Source organism: Rhinopithecus roxellana, chromosome 8, assembly GCF_007565055.1.
Source record: "Rhinopithecus roxellana isolate Shanxi Qingling chromosome 8, ASM756505v1, whole genome shotgun sequence".
Taxonomy (NCBI): Eukaryota; Metazoa; Chordata; class Mammalia; order Primates; family Cercopithecidae; genus Rhinopithecus; species Rhinopithecus roxellana.
Genome location: NC_044556.1, coordinates 45,664,136 through 45,683,531, shown reverse-complemented (window position 1 = coordinate 45,683,531; position 19,396 = coordinate 45,664,136). Strand labels below are relative to the sequence as shown.

The following is a 19,396-nucleotide window of genomic DNA, read 5'->3' as shown; positions in this document are numbered from 1 at the left end:
GAAAAGACATGGGAGAAAAGGGACCGAACTTGCCCAGAGAACAATGAATAGTTCCATTTGGGTATGTGTAGGAATGAAGTGGAAAGTAAGGCTTTGAAGAGCCTTGAATGCCAGACTGAGGTGTTCTATGAAAAAAAAAAAAAAAAACATCAGAGAAGTTTTGTTTTTTATTAGCTGCAGTTTAGAAAGATTGATGCTTCAGAACATAGACAGAAGGACCAATTAGAAAATTGCTGTGATTACTCAGTTAATAAGTATAGGCAGTGATAATTGAAAAAGAGGGAAATGGTATGAGAAAGTCTGTGGAAGTGAAATCTTTAATGATTTAATACCATTGTGAAAGTACTAAAAACTCTTGAGGTTTTATGTCTATGTGACCAGAAAATAGAAATATATGAGTTGGGACTTTATGGGAGAAAGTTTTAGCATTGGCCCTATGATGATTTAGATACGGATGGGAAATCCAGTATCTCTAAGCAATGTCTAATGTTTGGGGCACTGTTTAGGGTGACGAGGATACAGTGCTGGACAAAGCAGAGTAGGTAGTAAATGTTGGTGAATTAACTTTTTTTTTTTTTTTTTTTTGAGGCGGAGTCTTGCTCTGTCGCCCAGGCTGGAGTGCAGTGGCCAGATCTCAGCTCACTGCAAGCTCTGCCTCCTGGGTTCACGCCATTCTCCTGCCTCAGCCTCCCGAGTAGCTGGGACTACAGGCGCCCGCCACGTCGCCCGGCTAGTTTTTTGTATTTTTAGTAGAGACGGGGTTTCACCGTGTTAGCCAGGATGGTCTCGATCTCCTGACCTCGTGATCCGCCCGTCTCAGCCTCCCAAAGTGCTGGGATTACAGGCTTGAGCCACCGCGCCCGGCCGGTGAACTAACTTTTAAAAGATGACTCTTGGCTTCTTGGGAGAACAAAGTGTAGGAGAGCAGGAGAAGCAGCATGGAGACAGATGAGAGCAATATGACGTGGACAGTGCTAGTGGCTGTGGAGATGCAGAGACATGAGTAAGTAAATCAGCTGAATACTTTAGAGGTAGACTTAGTAGGGCTTTGCAGTTGGATTGGGGAGGAGACATGAGAGAGAGGGTGTAATCCAAGTTTTGGCTTGAGTGGGTACCTAGTGGTGCAGCTTACTAATGATGAAGACTGAGGGAGAAAAGGTAATACCAAAATGGAGTTCAGGACAAAAATTAGGCTAGAAACATATCACTGGGACTTGGTTTTCATCAGGCAGATGAGAGGATGCAATGTACAGGAAGGAAACCAAGTTTATGAGGAGCAAGAAGAAGCTGACTGCTCTGTGAAATAGACTGAAAGAGGGGCCAGAGAACAAGGGTCTTATTAGAACCAGGGGCTTAGATCAGGGCTGTTCAAGTTACCAGATTTGGAGAAGAGAATGAGGCTTGGCCATGAATGGGAATTGCTTCAATCACAAATACCTGAAGCCAAGGCTGTGAAAGGCTTTGAAATTTTAGCGGGAGAACTAAAAGACAAAGGAAACACTGAAAGTCAGAGGGGCTGGCTCTCAGGCCAGCAGAGTCCAACCCGAGGAAATAGAGACACTTTGCATTATGTGTATGCTTTCCAAAGCTTTAAAAATATGGAAAGCGAATGGGAAGGAATTATTTAGGGCTATTTTTTTCCCTAGCCATTGTCCCATCACCTTAATCTCCCTAACTGAGGATATGTTTCTAAAAGTCTGCTTTCATTTCTACAACTGAAAGGCTCCCCTCTATCCCTGATATTAACATGTCAGCTCCACTCTTCTGGCTCAAGAAGTTATTTTCCTTCTCTTCCCTTTATGCTGCCATTAACATTTGAACATAACTTGATTATTTTAGAAGAAGAAACCAAAAGGGTAGCCACTGATGTTGCAGCAGGGGCCGCCACACCGACGTCCGGGAAGAGGCCAAGAAGGGGGCAGCTTCTCAGTCCTGTTGCCACCCTTACCCCCCAGGAGAGAAACCCGAGTCAGTGAGTCACTCCGGGAGATGCCCTTTGGTCTAAAACCTACCTTCCGTCTCTCTATCCTGACTTAGAAACTGCCTTGAAGTGGAGGCAGCTCATGGGGAAATTTGTAGATATTAAATGCTGACTCCTGTCCCCCTTGCTACACAGGCTTTTTCTCATCTCTGAGCACACTCACACACAGCTCTGTGTCGTTGAGATTTCAGGCGCTGTCTACTTGGCTAAGAATACTGGCTGGATTCTTCTCCTTTGTTAGGTCCCATGTCTGATCTTTACCAATCTCCCAGTTTTGGGAGATACTTTTTCTCCCAAAACAACGTCCACATATATCTGCGTAGCACTTTACATTTTGCTTCTCTTTTTAACTATTCTTAGTTTGAGGTCAATGAAGAGAAGCAGAGGTACAGGGCAGCGATCTGGGGATGAGTTGGGATTTACTGTTGTGCCTTCACGGAGCTCTGACCTGAGGCCAGATCAGAGCTGGAAGTTGAGCAAGTTTATAAGAAGGGACATATTGAGGGTGGGGTAGCAGCCTAGAAGCACATGTGCTATGAAGTCAAAGAAGACACCTGTGTGATCCCGAGCCTGCCCTAAAGCAGCTCACAGAGAAGAATCTAGGAAGTGGAGGGACTTAGGGCTTATGTAGTCCACCCCTCTACCTGAAGGACTCACTCCTAACCCTGCTTGCTACTTCTTGGGATCTTTGCCTCAGGTCAAAGAACAGGTAAGAGAACATCATGGACTTTGGAGTCTTGACAAACTGGGTTCAACTCCTACAGCCATGCCTTACTGGCTTTGTGACTCCGGGGAAGTTAGTTAACCTTCCAAGCCTCCTTTTCCCGTCTGTAAAATTATATCCTACCTAGGCTGGGCGTGGTGGCTCATGCCTGTAATCTGAGCACTTTGGGAGGCTAAGGCAGGAGGCTTGCTTGAGCCCAGGGGTTCAAGACCAGTCTGGCAACATAGCAAGATCCTGTCTCCAAAAAAAAAAAAAAAACAAACAAACAAACGTTTTTTAAGATGAGCTGGGCGTGGTGATGCACGCTTATAGTCCTAACTACTTGGGAGGCTGAGGCAGGAGGATCCCTTGAACCAGGAGTTCGAGGCTGCAGTGAGCTATGATCTCACCATCACACTCCAGCCTGAGTGACAGAGCAAAACCCTGTCTCAAAATAAATAAGTAAAATAAATAAACTATATCCTGCCTCACAAGGTTGTTAGGAGATAAAATGAGGAAATGCACAATAAGGGCTAGGAACAGAATCACATACGGAGCAGTGGTTAGTAAATGGTGGTGTCACAACTGGCTCCTAGTATCCACACTGGCCTCTGTGCAGAAATGGAGGTCCAGATGTGAGACTGCAAGTCCTCAGCCTTCAGAGGGACAGGGCTGGATACAGAGGAGAGCCCCGGACAGGGGAGATCTCCTTGTGCCCAACTCTGCAGGACATTCAGAATTAAGCCCCAAAGAAGGGCTAAGGGATAGGATCATGAAGCCATGAACAAGGCCTGGATGCTGCTCAGAAGCAAGGGCCCGGCCTTCCCTGATGCGATTTTCTCTCTCAAACCTCATTCTTTACCTCCCTCCCCCTTCCCAGTGTGGGTGGGGAACAATCCCCTACCCTCAACCTTCCAAGACTCTTATTTGATGCTTTTAAACTTTTTTCTTTATTTAGACAGAAAAGACCAACTCTTTAAAAGTAAAATGCAATAAATAAATAAGTTAAGCATAGAGAACTGTCTGAAACTGACTCCCCGGTCTCCCCTTACCACTCCCACCCCCACCCCATTTTCTTTTCCCTAAAACCTTCCTAAAGAAAATGATCAGGTAATAAACCCCTTTACCCCTCCCCACACCCCTCCTCCCAATATCCAATTACCCCCCAAAGCAAAGGGAGAAATTAAGAGAGAGAAAAAAATCCAAGGGCAACATTGTCTAAACTCCCAGAAAGAGAGATGGCAGCGTCCGGGCCAGGCCGGGCGGGCTGGATAACGCACGGGTGGTGGTGGTATTTACACGGAGGGAACCAGCAGAGACTGTAAACATTTTTAGGGATTCAGGGGAAGGTCTTTTCCTCGTGAAAGGAGGAGGGTCTCTGTGGCTGACTGGCAGAGAGGCAGCCCTCAGGGCTCCCCCACACTCTCCTTAGAGGGGGCCCTTGGGGGAGGCAGTGAGTTTTAGGGCTGGGAGCCCAAGAGTCAGGGATATCCTACCTCTAGCTAGAGGGTGGAGGGGAGTGAGAGCCAGCTTCCAAGAAACCCCTAATGTGGGGAAGAGGCTGGGGTGAGGGTGGGCTGGGAGTGTATGGCAGGCCCCTGCAGCTCTCCTGGGGCCTGCACGGGTACAACAGGCCCACTGGTGGGGGAGGCAAGTACAAACGCTGGGCACAGAAGGCCTGTCACAGGAGCCCAGCAGAAGGCAGATACCCCGGAACCTTCGAGCCTGTTCCTCGCTCCCTCACAAAGGCCAAAAGGGCATCTAGGAGGAAATGGGCCCTTGGAGGCAGGGAAGCATAGCCACGGCCCTTCAGAGAGGCAGGGGGTGGGAGGGGCCGGTGTCTTGTGCCCCCCAGGGGCCACGAAGCAGCGTTTGCCCCAGAACCCAGTCAAGGCCCAGGGCAGGTGTGCGGAGAGGGCCAGGGCCAGTCGTGGGAAGAGGGTGTGAGGCGCCCCTTCCTCTGGGATCTCCAGACCTGTAAAGGAAGAAACATGGGTGAAGCATGGGGAAGAGACCGCTGATGCGGGTCATGGGCTCTGGGGGAGGGGAGGGGGCTGGGGTGAGTGACAGCATCTAGGATGGGGCTGCCCGAGGAAGGCAGATCATCAGGCCTCAGTCCAAACAGACCCATCTGCCCCCACCCGCCAGCCATGAGAGCAGGGATAGAGGAGACAGGAGGGAGGGGGCGAACAGGAAACCAGAGGATATTAGGAAGGAAATAGTCAAACAGCCCATGAGAAAAATAAAGACTGGACAGGGAGAGAGGCAAAGAGATGACAACAGACAGGCAGGCAGAGAAATGGAGAGAGAGACAGAGAAGGGAGTGCATGTAAGAGACAGACACCTGGAAAAAAGAAAGGGGACATCCGCAGAGAAGGCCAGGGCAGAGCCCAGGTCACAGCTCAGGGATGGAGTCTCATGGGGTGAGACCACCCCCGGCCCCCGGGTAGTGCTCTCATTCCTTTTTGGAAAGGAACACAGAAAGCAAGAGAGAAATGCACAAACACAGACCACAGTCACCAACCACTGTAGACCAAGCACGTCCCGCGAGCTGCCCCCGGCCCTGACCTTGGGCTTGGGGGTGCTTCCCTCCGCGGCCCCTCCCCAAATAACAAACAATCGTCTCCAAAGACAACACGCTCGTTCCATGCAACTTACAGGGGCCCGGAGCAGGGGTCCGGGGATGGGGGCTTCGGCCGACAATGGACACGGGCCCTGGGCTGGGGGGGCCCCCAGGGTAGAGGGAGTTAAGCAGCCAGGATTGGGGGGAAAGGGGAGAAACAGAAAATGTGGGTATTTTTCTTGGGTTGTGTTTTCTCAAGGGTTTGGTCCAAAGGAGATTAAACAATGTGAAAGTAACCAAGGCTTACGGCTCTGTGGCCATGAGGTTGAGGTGGTGGCCAGCAGTGGGGGTGGAGGGGACCTGATAAGTAAACTTCACAGGCAGCGCATTTCAACCTCTTCCACCTAAACCAGAGCAACTCCCAAGAGGCCTGGAAATGGGCTCCCCCAGTCTGTCCTGTGCACTCTGCTGCCCCATGGGTCTGCTGCTACATGGGAAAAATCACCTGAAGTCCAGGGCAACCAGGGCTGATGTCCTCACTTCTCAGGACAACAGATATTCTAGGAGCCAAGGATTCTAGGGCCCTCTGGCACCCTCAGCCAACCCCTTAATCCTCCAGTCCTATTCCCCTAATTCCACTCCAACCCGAAGGAAAACCAGAAAGAGACACACACAGACATGGACACTGACCAGACAAACGAGACCGGATATTGTGGAAGGTCCAGGGAGTGGACACAGATATATACAAAGACTTGGCTCTTTCTGGGGTCACAGAATGTGTGTGTGTGAGAGAGAGAGAGAGAGTGACTCAGATTATTGAAAAACAGCTGAGGGAGCTGCCCCAGTCCCCTGCTTCAAGTGCTCAGGATCAAGGGTAGGGTGGGCATCCCTGAGGGTGGTGGAGGACAGGGGTGGGGGGCAGTCCAATTGAGGGCCCTGGCTGCAGTGTGTAGAACTGGGGAGGGAGGCCACAACACAGGAGCGGGACCCACCTGGGGGCCCTCAGTAGGGCCGGTTGGCATCCTTAGGCCGCTTTAGCTGGACTTTGAGGCGCTTCATGCCGATCTGGAAGCCATTCATGGCCTGGATGGCAGCCTGGGCACTGGCCGGATTGTCGAAACTCACAAAGCCTGGGGTGAGAGGGGCATAAGGCCCAGCCCAGCCCCATCTCGCTCTCCTGTGCTTAGGAGACCTCCAGCACTACCCTGTGTCTCCCAAGTGTCCCAAATGCCTAGAAAGCTGCCTGACACCTAACAGCATTCCGTAGGAATTTGTTGATTGATGGGTTGAATGGAGGAATCCAGTCCAGCCACTAAAATTACCACATTCTTCCCAGCATTCTGTGCAAGGTCCCCTTCCTCTGCCTGGATAACTCTGAGCCTGCCCTTTGAAAACGGCCACTTCCAGGCCCTAAATGGCTTCTGAAGCAGAGAAGAACATTCCCTTTCTTCCCTGAGGCAGCCTTTCAAAGATGTGAAGGCAGCTAAAACCGACTCCCTAAGCCTGCCTTTTGCAAACCAAACATCCCCAGACCATGAGCCTATTTCAGATCTCATGAGGCATGAATTTGGCCAGTTTTTAAGAGAAAAGCTGATGGAAGAAGAGATGGGCCTGGGCAGCAGCTGGGTGTGGCATGTTGGGTGTGTCAAAATGGTTCTTTTTTTCTTTTTTTGAGACGGAGTCTTGCTCTGTCGCCCAGGCTGGAGTGCAGTGGCCGGATCTCAGCTCACTGCAAGCTCCGCCTCCCGGGTTTACGCCATTCTCCTGCCTCAGCCTCCCAAGTAGCTGGGACTACAGGCGCCCGCCACCTCACCCGGCTAGTTTTTTGTATTTTTTAGTAGAGACGGGATTTCACCGTATTAGCAAGGATGGTCTTGATCTCCTGACCTCGTGATCCGCCCGTCTCAGCCTCCCAAAGTGCTGGGATTACAGGCTTGAGCCACCGCGCCCGGCCCCTCAAAATGGTTCTTTTGTACTCTTGGATAATCAGCATTTCAAATACTGGGTCCACTGTGACCATAAATGCCTTCAAATATATTAGACCTTGTCCTGATTTGGAGTATGGCAAAAAAATGTGCCATATCATATTCTTACCAAAACATTTGCTCTGATTGGTGGCCCGGTCAACAAAGACTTTGGCTGAGATGACATGGCCAAAGGGGACAAACATCTGGAGGATCTCTGAGTCAGTGAACTCCTGGGGCAGGTGGTAGATGAAGATATTGCAGCCATCAGGGCCTGGGTGGCGGCAGAGACAGAAGAAAGAGCTCAATGACTGGGAGGCGCACACTCCAGGAGCAAAGGTCCCAGGGAAAGCAGATCCTGGAAGGGCCCTCCAGTCCCAGTCCTCGACAGTGTGGGCCAAGCCACCCCCTCCCCACTTGCTTTCATTGTGACACGCGGGCAAGAGCTGGGTTCAGCACAGGGCAATAGGGAGTCCCCAAGCCCATAACGAGGGCATTCCTATCTCCCAAGGCCCCAGGCAGTACCTTCTCTTTGCTGCTGCTGTTGCTGCTGCTGCTGCTGCTGCTGCTGCTGCTGCTGTTGAGGGGGTGGTGGGGGCTGCTGGGCGACCAGGGCTGGAGGCTGCGGGAACGCAGGCGCCACCAGGCTGTAGGCTGCTGGGTAGGCTGCTGGGGTGGGGAGGACAGAGAGCCTGATGGGGCTTCCCTGGCTCCTTAAGCCCTCCCAGCCAACCCTGTCTCCCTTCCCCTAGCCCAGGCCAGTGGCAGCTGCAGGGCTGAGAAGTTGTCAGGGAAGGAGCTGCCTCAGACCCCTGGGTGTGCTGCCCTTAAAGACCCCTCCCCACAGTTGGGCTTGTCAGTAAAGCCTGAAGAGGGTGATTGGCAGGGAGCCAAGAAGCCCAGACCCAGTTACTGGGCCTCTTTTCCTCCGGCTGCCTCTCCCACCTGAGCAGGGGCCCGGGCTAGGGCGCCTCACCTGTGTAGTGCTGCATCCCCGCATAGGCCTGCTGCAGGGGGTCCACGGGAGCTGCGGGGCTCTGGGCTGGGGAGAGCAGCACAGACCATGAGCGTGGACGTTGCATGCAGTGGGAGCCCCCGTGCCTCTCTGGGCCTCTGGGCTGAGGCCAGGCAGGTGGGGAGCAGAACTTCTCTGGGCATGGGGTGTGAAGTGAGAAGATGGAAATGCACAAAGCAGTGGGAAGAGGGGAAAGAGCCCAGCATTAGGAAGACCTGGGTCTGACTGTCTTGCAACCCTGGGCAGGTCGCTTCACTGCTCTACACCTCAGCTTCTTGGCTGAGCCCAACAGGAAGGATCATCCCCGCCCAGGATGGCAGGGCAGGAGGAAGCACCTGTAACCCCCAAAGCTGGAAGGGAAGGTGTGTCCTGCCTCCCTAATGGGAGTGGTGGCTTAGATGGTTGCTGGGATGGGGTGGGCAGGCAGAGAGTCCCACCTGGGTAGGGGTGAACCCCGTTGGGATACAGAGCATCAGGGGCAGGCTGCCCAGTGGGCTGGGTGGGCACCGGGCTGTAGCCGTTGACGCCCAGGGCAGCCGGAATGGCAGAGACAGGCGTGGCAGCGATGGCAGGAGGGGTGCTGGTTCCTGGGGAGGAGAAAGCGACAGGGACAGAGCAGAGGAGCAGACACACACACACAGGCAGAGAACCAGTCAGCAAGTCTGCGGGCAGAGGGGAGGAAGTAGGCCACTCTGACCCCTGAGTCCCTCCTAGACCCCGAGGCTTCCCTGAGCAATGCCCTGTGCCTCTCCCTACCCCTACCACGCTTAGCTCCCTTGCCCAGCCTTGACCAGGCCATACCTGAGGATGGGGTGATGGGGGTGGCGATGAGGCCATTGGCATTGATGGCAGCCATGTGCTGCATCTGCACAGCAGCCATGGTGGCCATGGGGCTGAGGTAGGCACTGTGAGCCGCTACCAGGGCCGCCTGCTGCTGCATCAGCTGGGGGGAGGGGAGAGGAGAGTGGGGCAGGCCTCCTGTGCCCCAACCTGGCTGCCTCCCAGCCCTCAGTCTTGGCATCAGAAGAGTGGGGGCAAGATACTAGGGGTCAGGAGGGCTGGCCCGGCATTGGGGGCAGTGCTCACGGCCTGGGTGTAGGCGCTGTAGGCTCCGAACTGGAGGGCGATGGGGCTGAACATGCCCAGCTGGGTGGCCACCTGCTGCATGCGGCGGAGACCTCGCTCCTTCTCAGTGTCAGCAAACTTCACCACCAGGCTGGACGAGGCACCCTGGGCACGGGCCCGCACACAGGTCAGAGGTGCAGGGTCAGGGTCTCTCCTCCCCAGGGCCCTCAGGACCTGGTCTCCATTCCACCCCCATGGCATGGCCTGGCCTCTCTGAGAGGGCAGCCACCATTTTGCGTATGACAGATGGGGAGATTTTAATCCCACCCTCTCCCTGTGCTAGGCTGTGCTAGAAGCTAGAAGAAAAATTGAGGAATGTGAAGGCATATGCTTGGAAAGTGAAAGACCTACTAGAATGGAAAGGGCATCATTGGCTTCTGTGTGAGGACTCTGAACTGGAAATCATCCCCACCCTGGGTCGCCACAGCAAATGTTTAATCTCAGGCTAGTCTTCCCTTGTAGCTGCCCTGCGTGCCTTACCACGACTCCTGCCCCCACACCCCAGTCCTCATGGTGTGCCTCAAATCTTAATACTGGTCTGAGCTGAATAAAAGCCAAATTAGAGCATCTGCAAGGACGATGGTAGAATCCTAGAATCTCAAAGCTGGAAGGGGCATAGGGTCATTGGACACAGTTCTCTACCCAATGCTGTGTCCCCTCCGCCAAGTCCCCATGAGTTATGCTGGAGAGCTGTGAGTTGTGGGAAGTGCACAGCCTTCTGAGTCAGCCAGTTCCAATTTAGAGGTGGGTTCTAGAGTGGTCACTGACCTAACGCTGCTGTGCAGGGGCAGGGAAAAGGGGTGTACATGGGGCCTCTAAGAAAGTGTCCTGGTGCCCCAGCAAATGAGGGTAGGGGGATATGGGAAGGCTGGAGAAGAGATGGGGGTGAAGGGAGGACTGGGGAATGGAGGGGGAAGGAGAGGAACATGAGGGAAATTTGGCTGAAGGTGGATGGGGAATAGGGGAGGAGTGGGGAGGTGGGGAAACGCCATTTGAAATGTGAAGGTGTCCCTAAGCGGTTTGGTTCTTCTGCCAGAACATTCTTTTCCAATAAATTCAAATAGCCCATCCTGAGTGGACTGCTTATCTGGGCCAGGGCCTGGCAGGTGGGCAGGGTGGGAAGGAGAGGCCCAGGGGCAGGGGAGTGGGGCTCACGGGCAGGGGAGTGGGGCTCACTGGCAGGGTCCGGCTGCTGTGAAGGGTGTTGATGGCTGCCTGGGCCTCGGCGTGGGTCTGGAACTTCACGAAGGCGCAACCTGGAGAGGTTGAGATGGAGGAGGAGAGGGGTGAGCACCCATCCCCATGGGACTCCGCGGTGAAACCCGATGCCTAGGGAGCCATGGGGGTGGAACAGGAAGGGGAAGGGCCCGGTGGGGAAGGGGCAATGGGTGGGCTACCTTTGCTAGTGCCATCTGGCCCCCGGAGCACAGTGCACTCGTCGATGGTCCCGAAGGGCTCAAACATCTTCCGGACATCCTCATCTGTCTGCTGCTTCCCTAGCATCCCCACAAACAGCTTCCGGTCTTCTGGGTGGTAGGGCACAGGAGGAGGGCATGTTCAGGGCCTCCTGGCTGCCTTCCCAGCCCTTCTCCTTCCACCCTTCCCTAGAGCTCCTAACACTACTTCCGCTACCCTAGGGGCCAATGGCTGTGGGGGCTGATGGTTAGGGAATGGGGTACATTGCAGAGGTTGCTCATCCCAGCTCTGAGGGACTCGCACTCCACCCTGGGCCTCGGTTTTGCCATCTGTACACCCCCAGATCTCGCCCCCTCTGGCCACACTGACTCCGGTCTCACCACAGCTGGGAACTCTTCAGAATCGTCAGACTTTCTCCCTCAAGAAAGGCTACCCCTCGACAACTCCAGGCCCTGGGCCTGAGGGTGGGAGGAGAGGGACAGAGTCCAAAGGCACAGAACCTACCTCCTCGGCTCTCGCTGTCGGCTGGCTTGACCTGGATCGGCCTGTTCATCTGAAGGAGAGAAGAGAAGGCAGCTGCTGGGGACCTCCTCTGAACACCCAAGAGCCCTCCCAGGCCGGGCCCTGCAGAGAGACTAGAGGGACAAGCCCCAGGCCCTCTAAGTTTCTGATAGGAAGGAAGGGACAGGGCCTAATATTGTTCAGGATGAAGGCCTGAGGGGATCAGAGGCACGGAGAGAGAGGATGTAGAGGGAGATGCTCATGGGCACAGCTGCAGGCTCAGGTTGGGCTTCCGATGACTTGGCCAGGGATGGGTGCTGCTGTCCTGAGTGGGAGAAGGGGGCCTGCGCATAGGACCCGGGGCCTGAGAGAGAGCCCAACCGAGGGGTTATTTAATAAGAATTGCCTCAATTCTACAAAGTGGGCGCAACAGAGGCCACTCTGTGAAGAAGACCCAAGGAGGACTCTAGACCGAGGGAGACCTCACAGAGGCCCAGACTTCCTTCTGACCCCTAGAGTTGTGTCTGCCTCTCTTTCTGCCCCCCTATACCCCTTGACCCCAGGGGGAAGGCACTCGGGCAGCACAAAGGGAGCAGATGCCCAGTCTCCGTGGCAACGGGAGAATGCGCACCATGGCAACCGCCCACTCAGCCTGATTTATCCGTCCCCGTCGCCCTGGCGACCGTGGTGACGTCATCACTTCTGCTGCTCCACACACCCAGAGAAGGAGTGGGGTGGGGGGTGGTAACAGGGTATGCTGGGGGTGGAGGATTTGGTGGGGGCTGGGAAGTGGGGGAGGGGCCCAGAAAACCTTCCTGATTCTGGAGGGAGGCTTGCAGAGCAGGACCTGCAGGGGCCATCCCATCCCTTCTCCTGCCTCCCTCCTCCAGAGCAAATCCTTGGTGCCTGGAGGGCTCTAAAGGAGGAGTTGCTGTCCCGTGCTCCTTCGCAATTTACCCTGTGCACGGAAGTCCTCCAGAGCTCTAACCTCTCCCAGACCCCTGCAGTATCTCCCTTTGTTCAGTCTTCAGTGGAAATGGAGAAATTCCTAGTTCCACTCTCCATGTTCTTGTCTGGTGAGAGGACTTGGAAATTAGTCCTGCAGGTTGATTTTCTTAACCAGGGAGGGGAGTATTATAGGAACTGGAGAAAGAGGAGAAGGACTTAGTATTTCATGTCTGAAAATATTGTGCTCTTGAGGACTCTGACAGCTGGAACCACATGTGGTTGCCCCACTCATCTGATGGTGGGGCAGTAATTCCAATGACCAAAAAAATTAAACCATCTATTTACATTCTGAGGGTGAGGCTAGAGGTACCCTCAGCAAAGGCACTGGACTGGGAGTCAGGAGACCTGGATTTAAGGACTAGCCCTGCCCTGTCACTTACTAGCTGGGCGACCTTGGACAAGCCACTTGTCCCCTCTGGGCCTCAACTTCCTTATCTGTAAAACAAGGGGGTGGGCCGGGCGATGTCTAGTCAGGTTCCGGTCAGCTCCAGGGCTCTAGCATGTGGAGATCCTGTATGTGGCATCACTTAGCGCTGAGAAGTGCAGAAGTCACAGTTGCCCCTGACCCTTCTCACCCTGGATCCTCACCCAGGTGTCCATCATGCCAGTCAGTCTGGCCGACTCCACCAGTTAAGTATTCCCGGCCTCGGACCAAATATAAGCCCCACTTCAACTGATACTCCTATCCCAGAGCCCCACGCCCACCCCCCAAATCTCTGGATCTGAGAGCAGCTGGTGGGGAGGGAGGGTAACAGTCACATAAATCCTCCAGCCAATCTGCCCCCAGCTTTATCGCCCGCCAGTCTGGGATTATCCCATCCGAAGCTCAATCTCCTTAGGCGCGTGTGCGCGCAAGTGCGCATGCGCAGGCAAAGCGCAGTGGGGCAGATGCTCGGGGTGCACGGGCTTTCACCTCCTTCTCTCCTGTGTTCTAGCCAAAGCACTCAGGAAATTCCCTCACAGGCACCTCTGCAGCCAGGCACCCAGCCCTATGCCCACCTCACAAGAAATATAATCAGAACCAGTGTTGGGGGATTCTTACGCTTGAAGCTAGCCCCTTCCCAGCACGCCTGTGGATTTGCTGTTCCAGATGGAGATGGGAACCTGGGACCCAGAGAGAAAGGATGCAGTTCCCTCCTGGCATAGGCTCCCAGGCACAAAAATAGCATCTCGAGAAATACCCACGGCTGATGTGGATTCGCACAAAGAGACACACAAGTGTACAAACCACAGCAAGGACCGTGCTTACGGTGGGCTCCCGCTGCACCCTCACAGACAGGGCCCTTGGCGCCCCAGTGTCCCCTTCCCAGCCTCCTTCTTCGTGGCCTGGCACTTCCTGTGGGGAGCTCAGGCTTTGTTAGCTCAGCTCGGGCACACCTGCCCCCTCCCCTGAGTCCAGCTGTGCCCTGTTTACCTGGCAACCAGGCACGGTGCCTCTCCTCCCTAGTTACTACCCACCAGGTGACAGGCCCTCCCTCGGGCCTCCCAAAGAAGAAGGGGCTATTTATACCCCAACCCAGTATCGCCGAGCCCCTCCACCACGGTCACTTTTAAGGCCCTCATCCTCGCCAATAGCAAAAACTCCACTTCCAAGAAGACCTCACAGTTCTCACAAAATCTAATTCTTTTGAGGGTACAGCCTCTTTTGAGGTCCTGCCACTCCTGGCTCCACACTTGTTCCGGGAGTCCCAGACCACTCACGGGTTCTCTCTGTGGGGCGAGAATCCACCTTCCTGACTGCAGGCCGACAGGAAAGGCCCAAGTCCCCCAAGTGGGATTTTGGTTCAGGGTGAAGGGGGAAGAGCTGGACAGAGGGCAACCCCCACTCCACCGCCTCCAGGAGGCCACACCCTGCTCACAGGACAAATGCAGGGACCTGTGGCAGAGCCACTCCTGGGAACTCTTAGGGGAGAGAAGACGAAATGGGGCTCAGTAGCTATAGGCCCAGCCCCCATTCTTTCTCTTTCTCTCTGCAGCCCCAAATATCACCCTAGTATGGTAGCACCTTCTAGATTTTCGGGGTGACAGAGATGGGGAGCAAGGAGAGGGGGCTAAATGTCTCCCATTTCAAAAAAAAAAAAAACCTGCAGTAGGAAGGCGTGGAGATTAAACAGTAGGAAGAACACAGTTATGCAGGAGCTGACACGATGCACACACACGTGTGTGCATGCATACACACATGCAAACACACACTGAGGGGAGAATGCAGGTGGAAGGAGAAGACTTGAGGAAGACAAAGGGTCACAGATGTCTGCTCCCCACAGCTGCCCTGGATCTGCTCCTTCAAACCCCTTGGATGGGGGTCTGCCTTGGAGGATGGAACCCTCATTTCCTACTGGAAGCTCTGTCAGATCCCTCTGGATTCTGTCCCCTGGGGCAAGGGCTAGAGTGGAGAATTCAGCGTCACCTGGGAACTCTGGAGCAGGGCTAGACAATCATTAACCAGGCGCCCTTCTTCCTCACCCCCACCCTGACCTGGACTTCCTCAAGAAGGGCAGGTGGCACTTCTCCACACCCAGGATGGAGCTCTGCCTGAGCTGCCAGGCAGCTGGAGGGGCATAGACCCAGGGTAGACACCCACAGCTGGTACACATCACCCTTGGGGCTCATGCCCATCCCCAGGCTGTCTCTCATCCATGTTTTCACTCTAATCCTCTTTACCTACCTTTTGCTCTGACCCCCTCTCATTTCTGCAGGGGCTCCGAGATAGGGAGACAACGGAAAAAGACAAATGGCGATGGAGATGAAAACTGTTGATTTGTGAGGGGCCTCTACAGAGAAAAGCAGGGAAGGCAAGTTGGGACTGGATGGGGACCAGGTTTGCCAGGGATACATGTGCCCAAACCCCACACATCTGGCCTGTCAGGAGATCACATGCCTGTATGCACAAACACAAACTCGCCTTGGGTCCTGTAGCTCACACACGTGCATAACCCTTAGCTCTGGCTGCGACAGGCAATGGCTATTCTTGCCACCAATTGGGATAAGATCGTTGGTGGGGGTGGGGTTTTTGGTGGACTTGCCGCAGTTGGCTTTGCTTTCCTAGCAGTGCTCAAAGGTTGAGGCCACGGAAGGGCTGGGTCATGGACCTATGCAGGGTTTGAAGTTGGGGGTGGTTGCAGCAGTTCTAATTTTCCCAGGTCTCCATCTGCCCTTTCCCCATCTGTTTTTTCTATTTCCCTCTTAGGAAGAGATGAGTGAGCAGCAGCAGTCTCCACTTCCCATGTTGGAGAAGCAGTAGCGGCCAGGACAGATGTGTCTCTGGCACCCAGACCCTGCTAAGCAAATGTTTGCTGAAGGTGGGGACGGAGTTAGGTCTCAGGAAGGCACTTGCTGGGATTCACAGTCTGGGAGGAGGCAGAGCAGAGAGATAGCAAAGGGAGTGGGGGCATCCTTTCCCCCCAGCTTCCATGACCGGGGAAGGGGGACAGTCCAAGATTCTTTCTTCCTGCCCTCAGTTGCCAGCCCAGGCTTGGAACAATAAGCAAGGCTGGCTGGGAAGAAGAAGACACAAAGAGATAGGACCTTGCAGGAGAGGGGCCACCTCCGTGGCCACCCCTGCCTCCCTGGGCATACTTGGTGGCATCAGGCCTGATCGTCTACAATGTCTGTCCCTGCCCTTGCCTGCTACTCTCAGGCCTACCTCCAGCCCAGACCTGCCTGGGCCTGCCCAGGCCCTGCTTTACACTAATGCTCTGTGGCTCTGTTCCTGGGACTCTTCTGGTAGACAGAAAGGAGAAGGGAGCTCAAGAACCAGCACCGAGATGCCAATCCAGCCAGTACCAGCTGCCTGTTCTCAGGTCACAGGCACTCCTCCCTCATCTCACAGCCAGCCAGCCTGCCTTTCCAGAGTGACAAAAGAGTGCCTGGGTACCTCCTGCTCACCCTGATCCACACTTGGTGTCCAGAGACTTTTCCCCACACCTTCCAACCAGCGGGTCCTCCCTCTAGTGTTACCCCATGGGCAGCTTGGGAAGTGGGGAAGGGGCTGCATCTGCTCCTGGTAAAAGTCATGTTTACTCCACTAATCGCTGCTTTCCTTCTCTCTGGGTAACAAGAATGCATGCATCTGCAGCAAGAAAGATGGATGCTAGAGAGAGAGGGACTTCCTGGTGATGAGAGCAGGTGGAAAATATGCTCAGTGTCAGGAGGGTGGTGAGCCTCCTGCCACTTCTATGGCCCTTCTCAGCCCCCTGGCCCTGCAAAGGGCAGGACTCACCCCTGGAAGTGTCTTCTGTTCGTGTAGGGCGCTCTGGGCCTTCAGGGCTGAATCCCGGGCACAGTATGTCAGGAAGGCACATCCTGAGGAGGGGCAGGGACAGAAAAACACGGCGGGGGGCGGTGAGTCCTCCATCTCCCCTCTCTGAAAGGTTCCCTTCCAAAGACTGACGATTGGGAAGCTTTCCCTTCTTGTCATCTTCTGCCTGCTGGGGTGGGGAGGTGTCTCCAAGGGGTAGACACTCTGCCCCAGAAGTGGGGCAGACACCCGGAGGCCTAAATACTGGTGGTGATGGAAGAGGGAGGACACTTGGGCTGTCAGGAGATGTGCTTTGTGTAAGGAAAGGAGAAGGACCATGTGACCGCCAGACAAGTTGGAGTAGTGTGGCTTTCTTTCCTGCTGAGCTGTTCTCCTTTCCCCTCTCCCTCACCTCCACCTCCCTCCATCTTGGTCACCATCATCCCTCTCTTCTCCCATTTTCCCTATTTCCTCATCTCTCCCCAACTCCACCATAGGCAGGTGGAGGGTGGAGAGTGAAATAGAGAAGGGAAGGGAAGAGCAGTTAGCCGGAAGTGCCTCTTCCCTGTGCCAGGTGGAGGGGGAGCTAGTGTGGCCCCTGGGATCTCCAGTGTGTGGAGCTTTCCAAGTGCTGACCCCGACCGCCCCACTTAGCCGCACAGCCCTTGGATAGGCCTGAGGAGCACCCTCCCTTCTCCCTCACTCTCTTAACTTTCTAAGCCTCCCACACTTTCCAGATCTTTACCAATCTCCAGCCTTCATGCCCTGCTTCCTAGTCCCTCTCTTTAGTCCTGGAGCTGCCTTGCCCAGTCCAGCTCCACACTTTCCATTGAGCACCTGACCCTGTGTCCTGACCCCCATTCCAATATTATCTGAGGCTGCTCAGATTCTCAGTCTTGCTATACACACACACACACACACACACACACACACACCCCTACCCAGCTGCTTATCTCCCAAACCAGCTCTCTTGTCCCTCCATTCTTTCTTGAGTTCATCCCATGTGACATCAACACCCCCATGTGTCTGGGTTCCACGTCTTTGCGCCCTCTTCACAACTCTTCGCCCAAAAGAGGCCCTCCTTAGTCCTTCGCCCGGGTTTCCTGATCACTAGCTGAGTTCTTTTTATGCTCCTCCATCCACTTTCCCCAGCCCTGAACTCCTCTCCTTTCACATCAGCCCTTCCCAGCCACTCCACCCCTCCAGCCTGGCTTAACTACCCCCAGCCTCCCAGCCCACCCCGAAGCCTCTTCAGCCTGCCCGACCCCTCACCCTTGTGCAGCCCGGTGTACTTGTCCTTGATGACAGTCAGCTCGAAGATCCGACCAAACTGTTCGAAGATGGGCTTCAGGTCCTTCTCCTCCAGATGCCTCGGGATCTGCCCCACAAACAGCTTGATGGCATCCGGCTCCTTCATCGAGGCGGCCCAGGAGGAGGGCCGAGGGAGCAGGGAGAGACCCAAAGGCCAAGGGGAGCTGCCCAGCAAGGAGATAAGTGGTGGGGCCCGGGGGCCCAGCCGGGGCTGGCTTTCCCTTTGGCCCCCAACCACGCTGCTGAGCAGAGGGGCGGCTCTTCACACAAAGGAGGCCCAGGGAGTTGAGGGCTAGGGGTCAGGGGTCTAGGCAGACGCTGTCATGCCACCAGGGGGCATCGCCCAAACAAACGATCTCCCTCCCAGAGATCTGGCAAATGTCCCAGGATGGGGGTGAGTGTGGCCAAGACCTGGAGGGTGAGGTGGTAGCCGGGGCGCTGGGGCTTAGAGGGCTGGGAACTGGGAGTTGAGATGAGAGCTGGAGGCGGGGAAAGGGCCTGAGGAGGGTGATAGGGAGGAGACTGAGGGGTTAAGGGGCCTGCTATGGTTGCCAGCAGCGTCAGTGAGGGGGGCCCACTCCTGATGTGGGGCAGGTGAATGTCTCGTTGGCTTCCCTGGGAGGACACCTCCCCTGTGGCGGATCCTTCTGCTGGGTCCGAAGATCCCTGATGCCAGATGCTTGATCTCTGATGGTGGCAGGGCTCCAGGGGTCCCTTTTGCCCTGCCGCCCCCCTTCAGGTCCTCCCCTCAGCCCCCCTCCCACCCCCACCCCGGTCCCCGGGCCTGGGCTGCTGCCGGCTGCTCCCGCCGCTGGGGCTGCCTGCTTTCCCGGTCACCTGGGTCCCGGAGCTCTGCTTTCCGGCCGCGCTCTCCTCAACAAAAACCTCCCCCCTCCACACCCCCCTCCCCACTCCCACCTCCTTTCCCCTGACATCAGTGATGTCAGTCTCAGGGGTCGAATACAAATTCTCTACCCTGGAGAGGGACGCACAATCCAAGCAAGAGCCACGCCCTCTTTCTATCTCCATCCTCCCTGACTCCTTTCCCGCCCCCAGAAGAGCAGCTGGTCCTGTTGATAATAACCCTTCCCCCATCTTACTCCCCAGTCAGGAGTTGGGCAAAGCACTAAGATGGAGAATTTACAGAGGAACCCTAAAATGGGGTCCATTGTTCCGGGGGCTGGAGCTGTCCCCGGTGCTGGAAGACTAGGCGATGGGGGCTTGGGGGGGAAGAGGGGAGCCCGGCATCTGGGGAGCCCCGAGAGTAGACAGTCAAGGAAAGAAATCAGGGGAAAGAAGATGAGATAGGACGGTTGGACAGGCTGAAGGGGAAGGAGGTGTAGATGGAGAGGGAAGCAGGTCGCAGAGTCTGGGGGAAAAAGAAAAAATGCAGAGAGGAAAAATGGAAAGGAACGTGGGGAAGGCAAGAGCAGGATGAGATGAATGCAGAAAGGGAACTGTATATTTTCCAGAAAAGGAACCAAGAAAAACGATAGCTTTCTGGCATTTGCCGACGCCCCCTTCTCTCCCTCTGGGGGGTTTGTGAGTATAAGTGCGTGGGCAGGGAGGCCG

The 19,396-nt window shown here is 55.1% G+C and overlaps 1 protein-coding gene across 4 annotated transcripts; it reads right to left on the bottom strand.

The window, feature by feature from the left end:
- Positions 1–2,725: 2,725 nt before the first annotated feature.
- Positions 2,726–18,721, bottom strand: CELF3 (CUGBP Elav-like family member 3). 4 transcript variants are annotated; one of them, XM_010387145.2, is made up of 13 exons: positions 17,786–18,721; positions 16,496–16,578; positions 11,272–11,320; positions 10,749–10,877; positions 10,528–10,607; positions 9,313–9,456; positions 9,028–9,169; positions 8,664–8,813; positions 8,188–8,253; positions 7,737–7,880; positions 7,342–7,485; positions 6,240–6,377; positions 2,726–4,659 (listed from the first exon to the last, which is right to left on the bottom strand). In XM_010387145.2, exons 1-12 carry the CDS (start codon positions 17,928–17,930, stop codon positions 6,250–6,252), a joined length of 1,404 nt encoding a protein of 467 aa, XP_010385447.2. In that variant the 5' UTR covers positions 17,931–18,721; the 3' UTR covers positions 2,726–4,659; positions 6,240–6,249. The 4 variants fall into 4 exon arrangements, with proteins under 4 accessions (XP_010385447.2, XP_030792847.1, XP_010385449.2 ...); XM_030936987.1 differs by having other exon boundaries at positions 3,616–4,659; positions 7,737–7,877; positions 17,786–18,702; XM_010387146.2 differs by having other exon boundaries at positions 4,022–4,659; positions 10,749–10,874; positions 17,786–18,133.
- Between the last annotated feature and the right edge of the window lie 675 nt (positions 18,722–19,396).

What these genes read in the sequence shown, in the direction of transcription:
- CELF3 (XM_010387145.2), bottom strand. Translation starts at nt 17,930, where the DNA reads ATGAAGGAGCCGGATGCCATCAAGCTGTTTGTGGGGCAGATCCCGAGG. An exon ending in GGGGATGCAGCACTACACAG is followed by an intron (nt 7,881 to 8,187) that starts GTGAGGCGCCCT and finishes TCCCCACCCCAG; the next exon opens with CAGCCTACCCAGCAGCCTAC. An exon ending in ACAGCAGCAGCAAAGAGAAG is followed by an intron (nt 7,486 to 7,736) that starts GTACTGCCTGGG and finishes GCCGCCACCCAG; the next exon opens with GCCCTGATGGCTGCAATATC.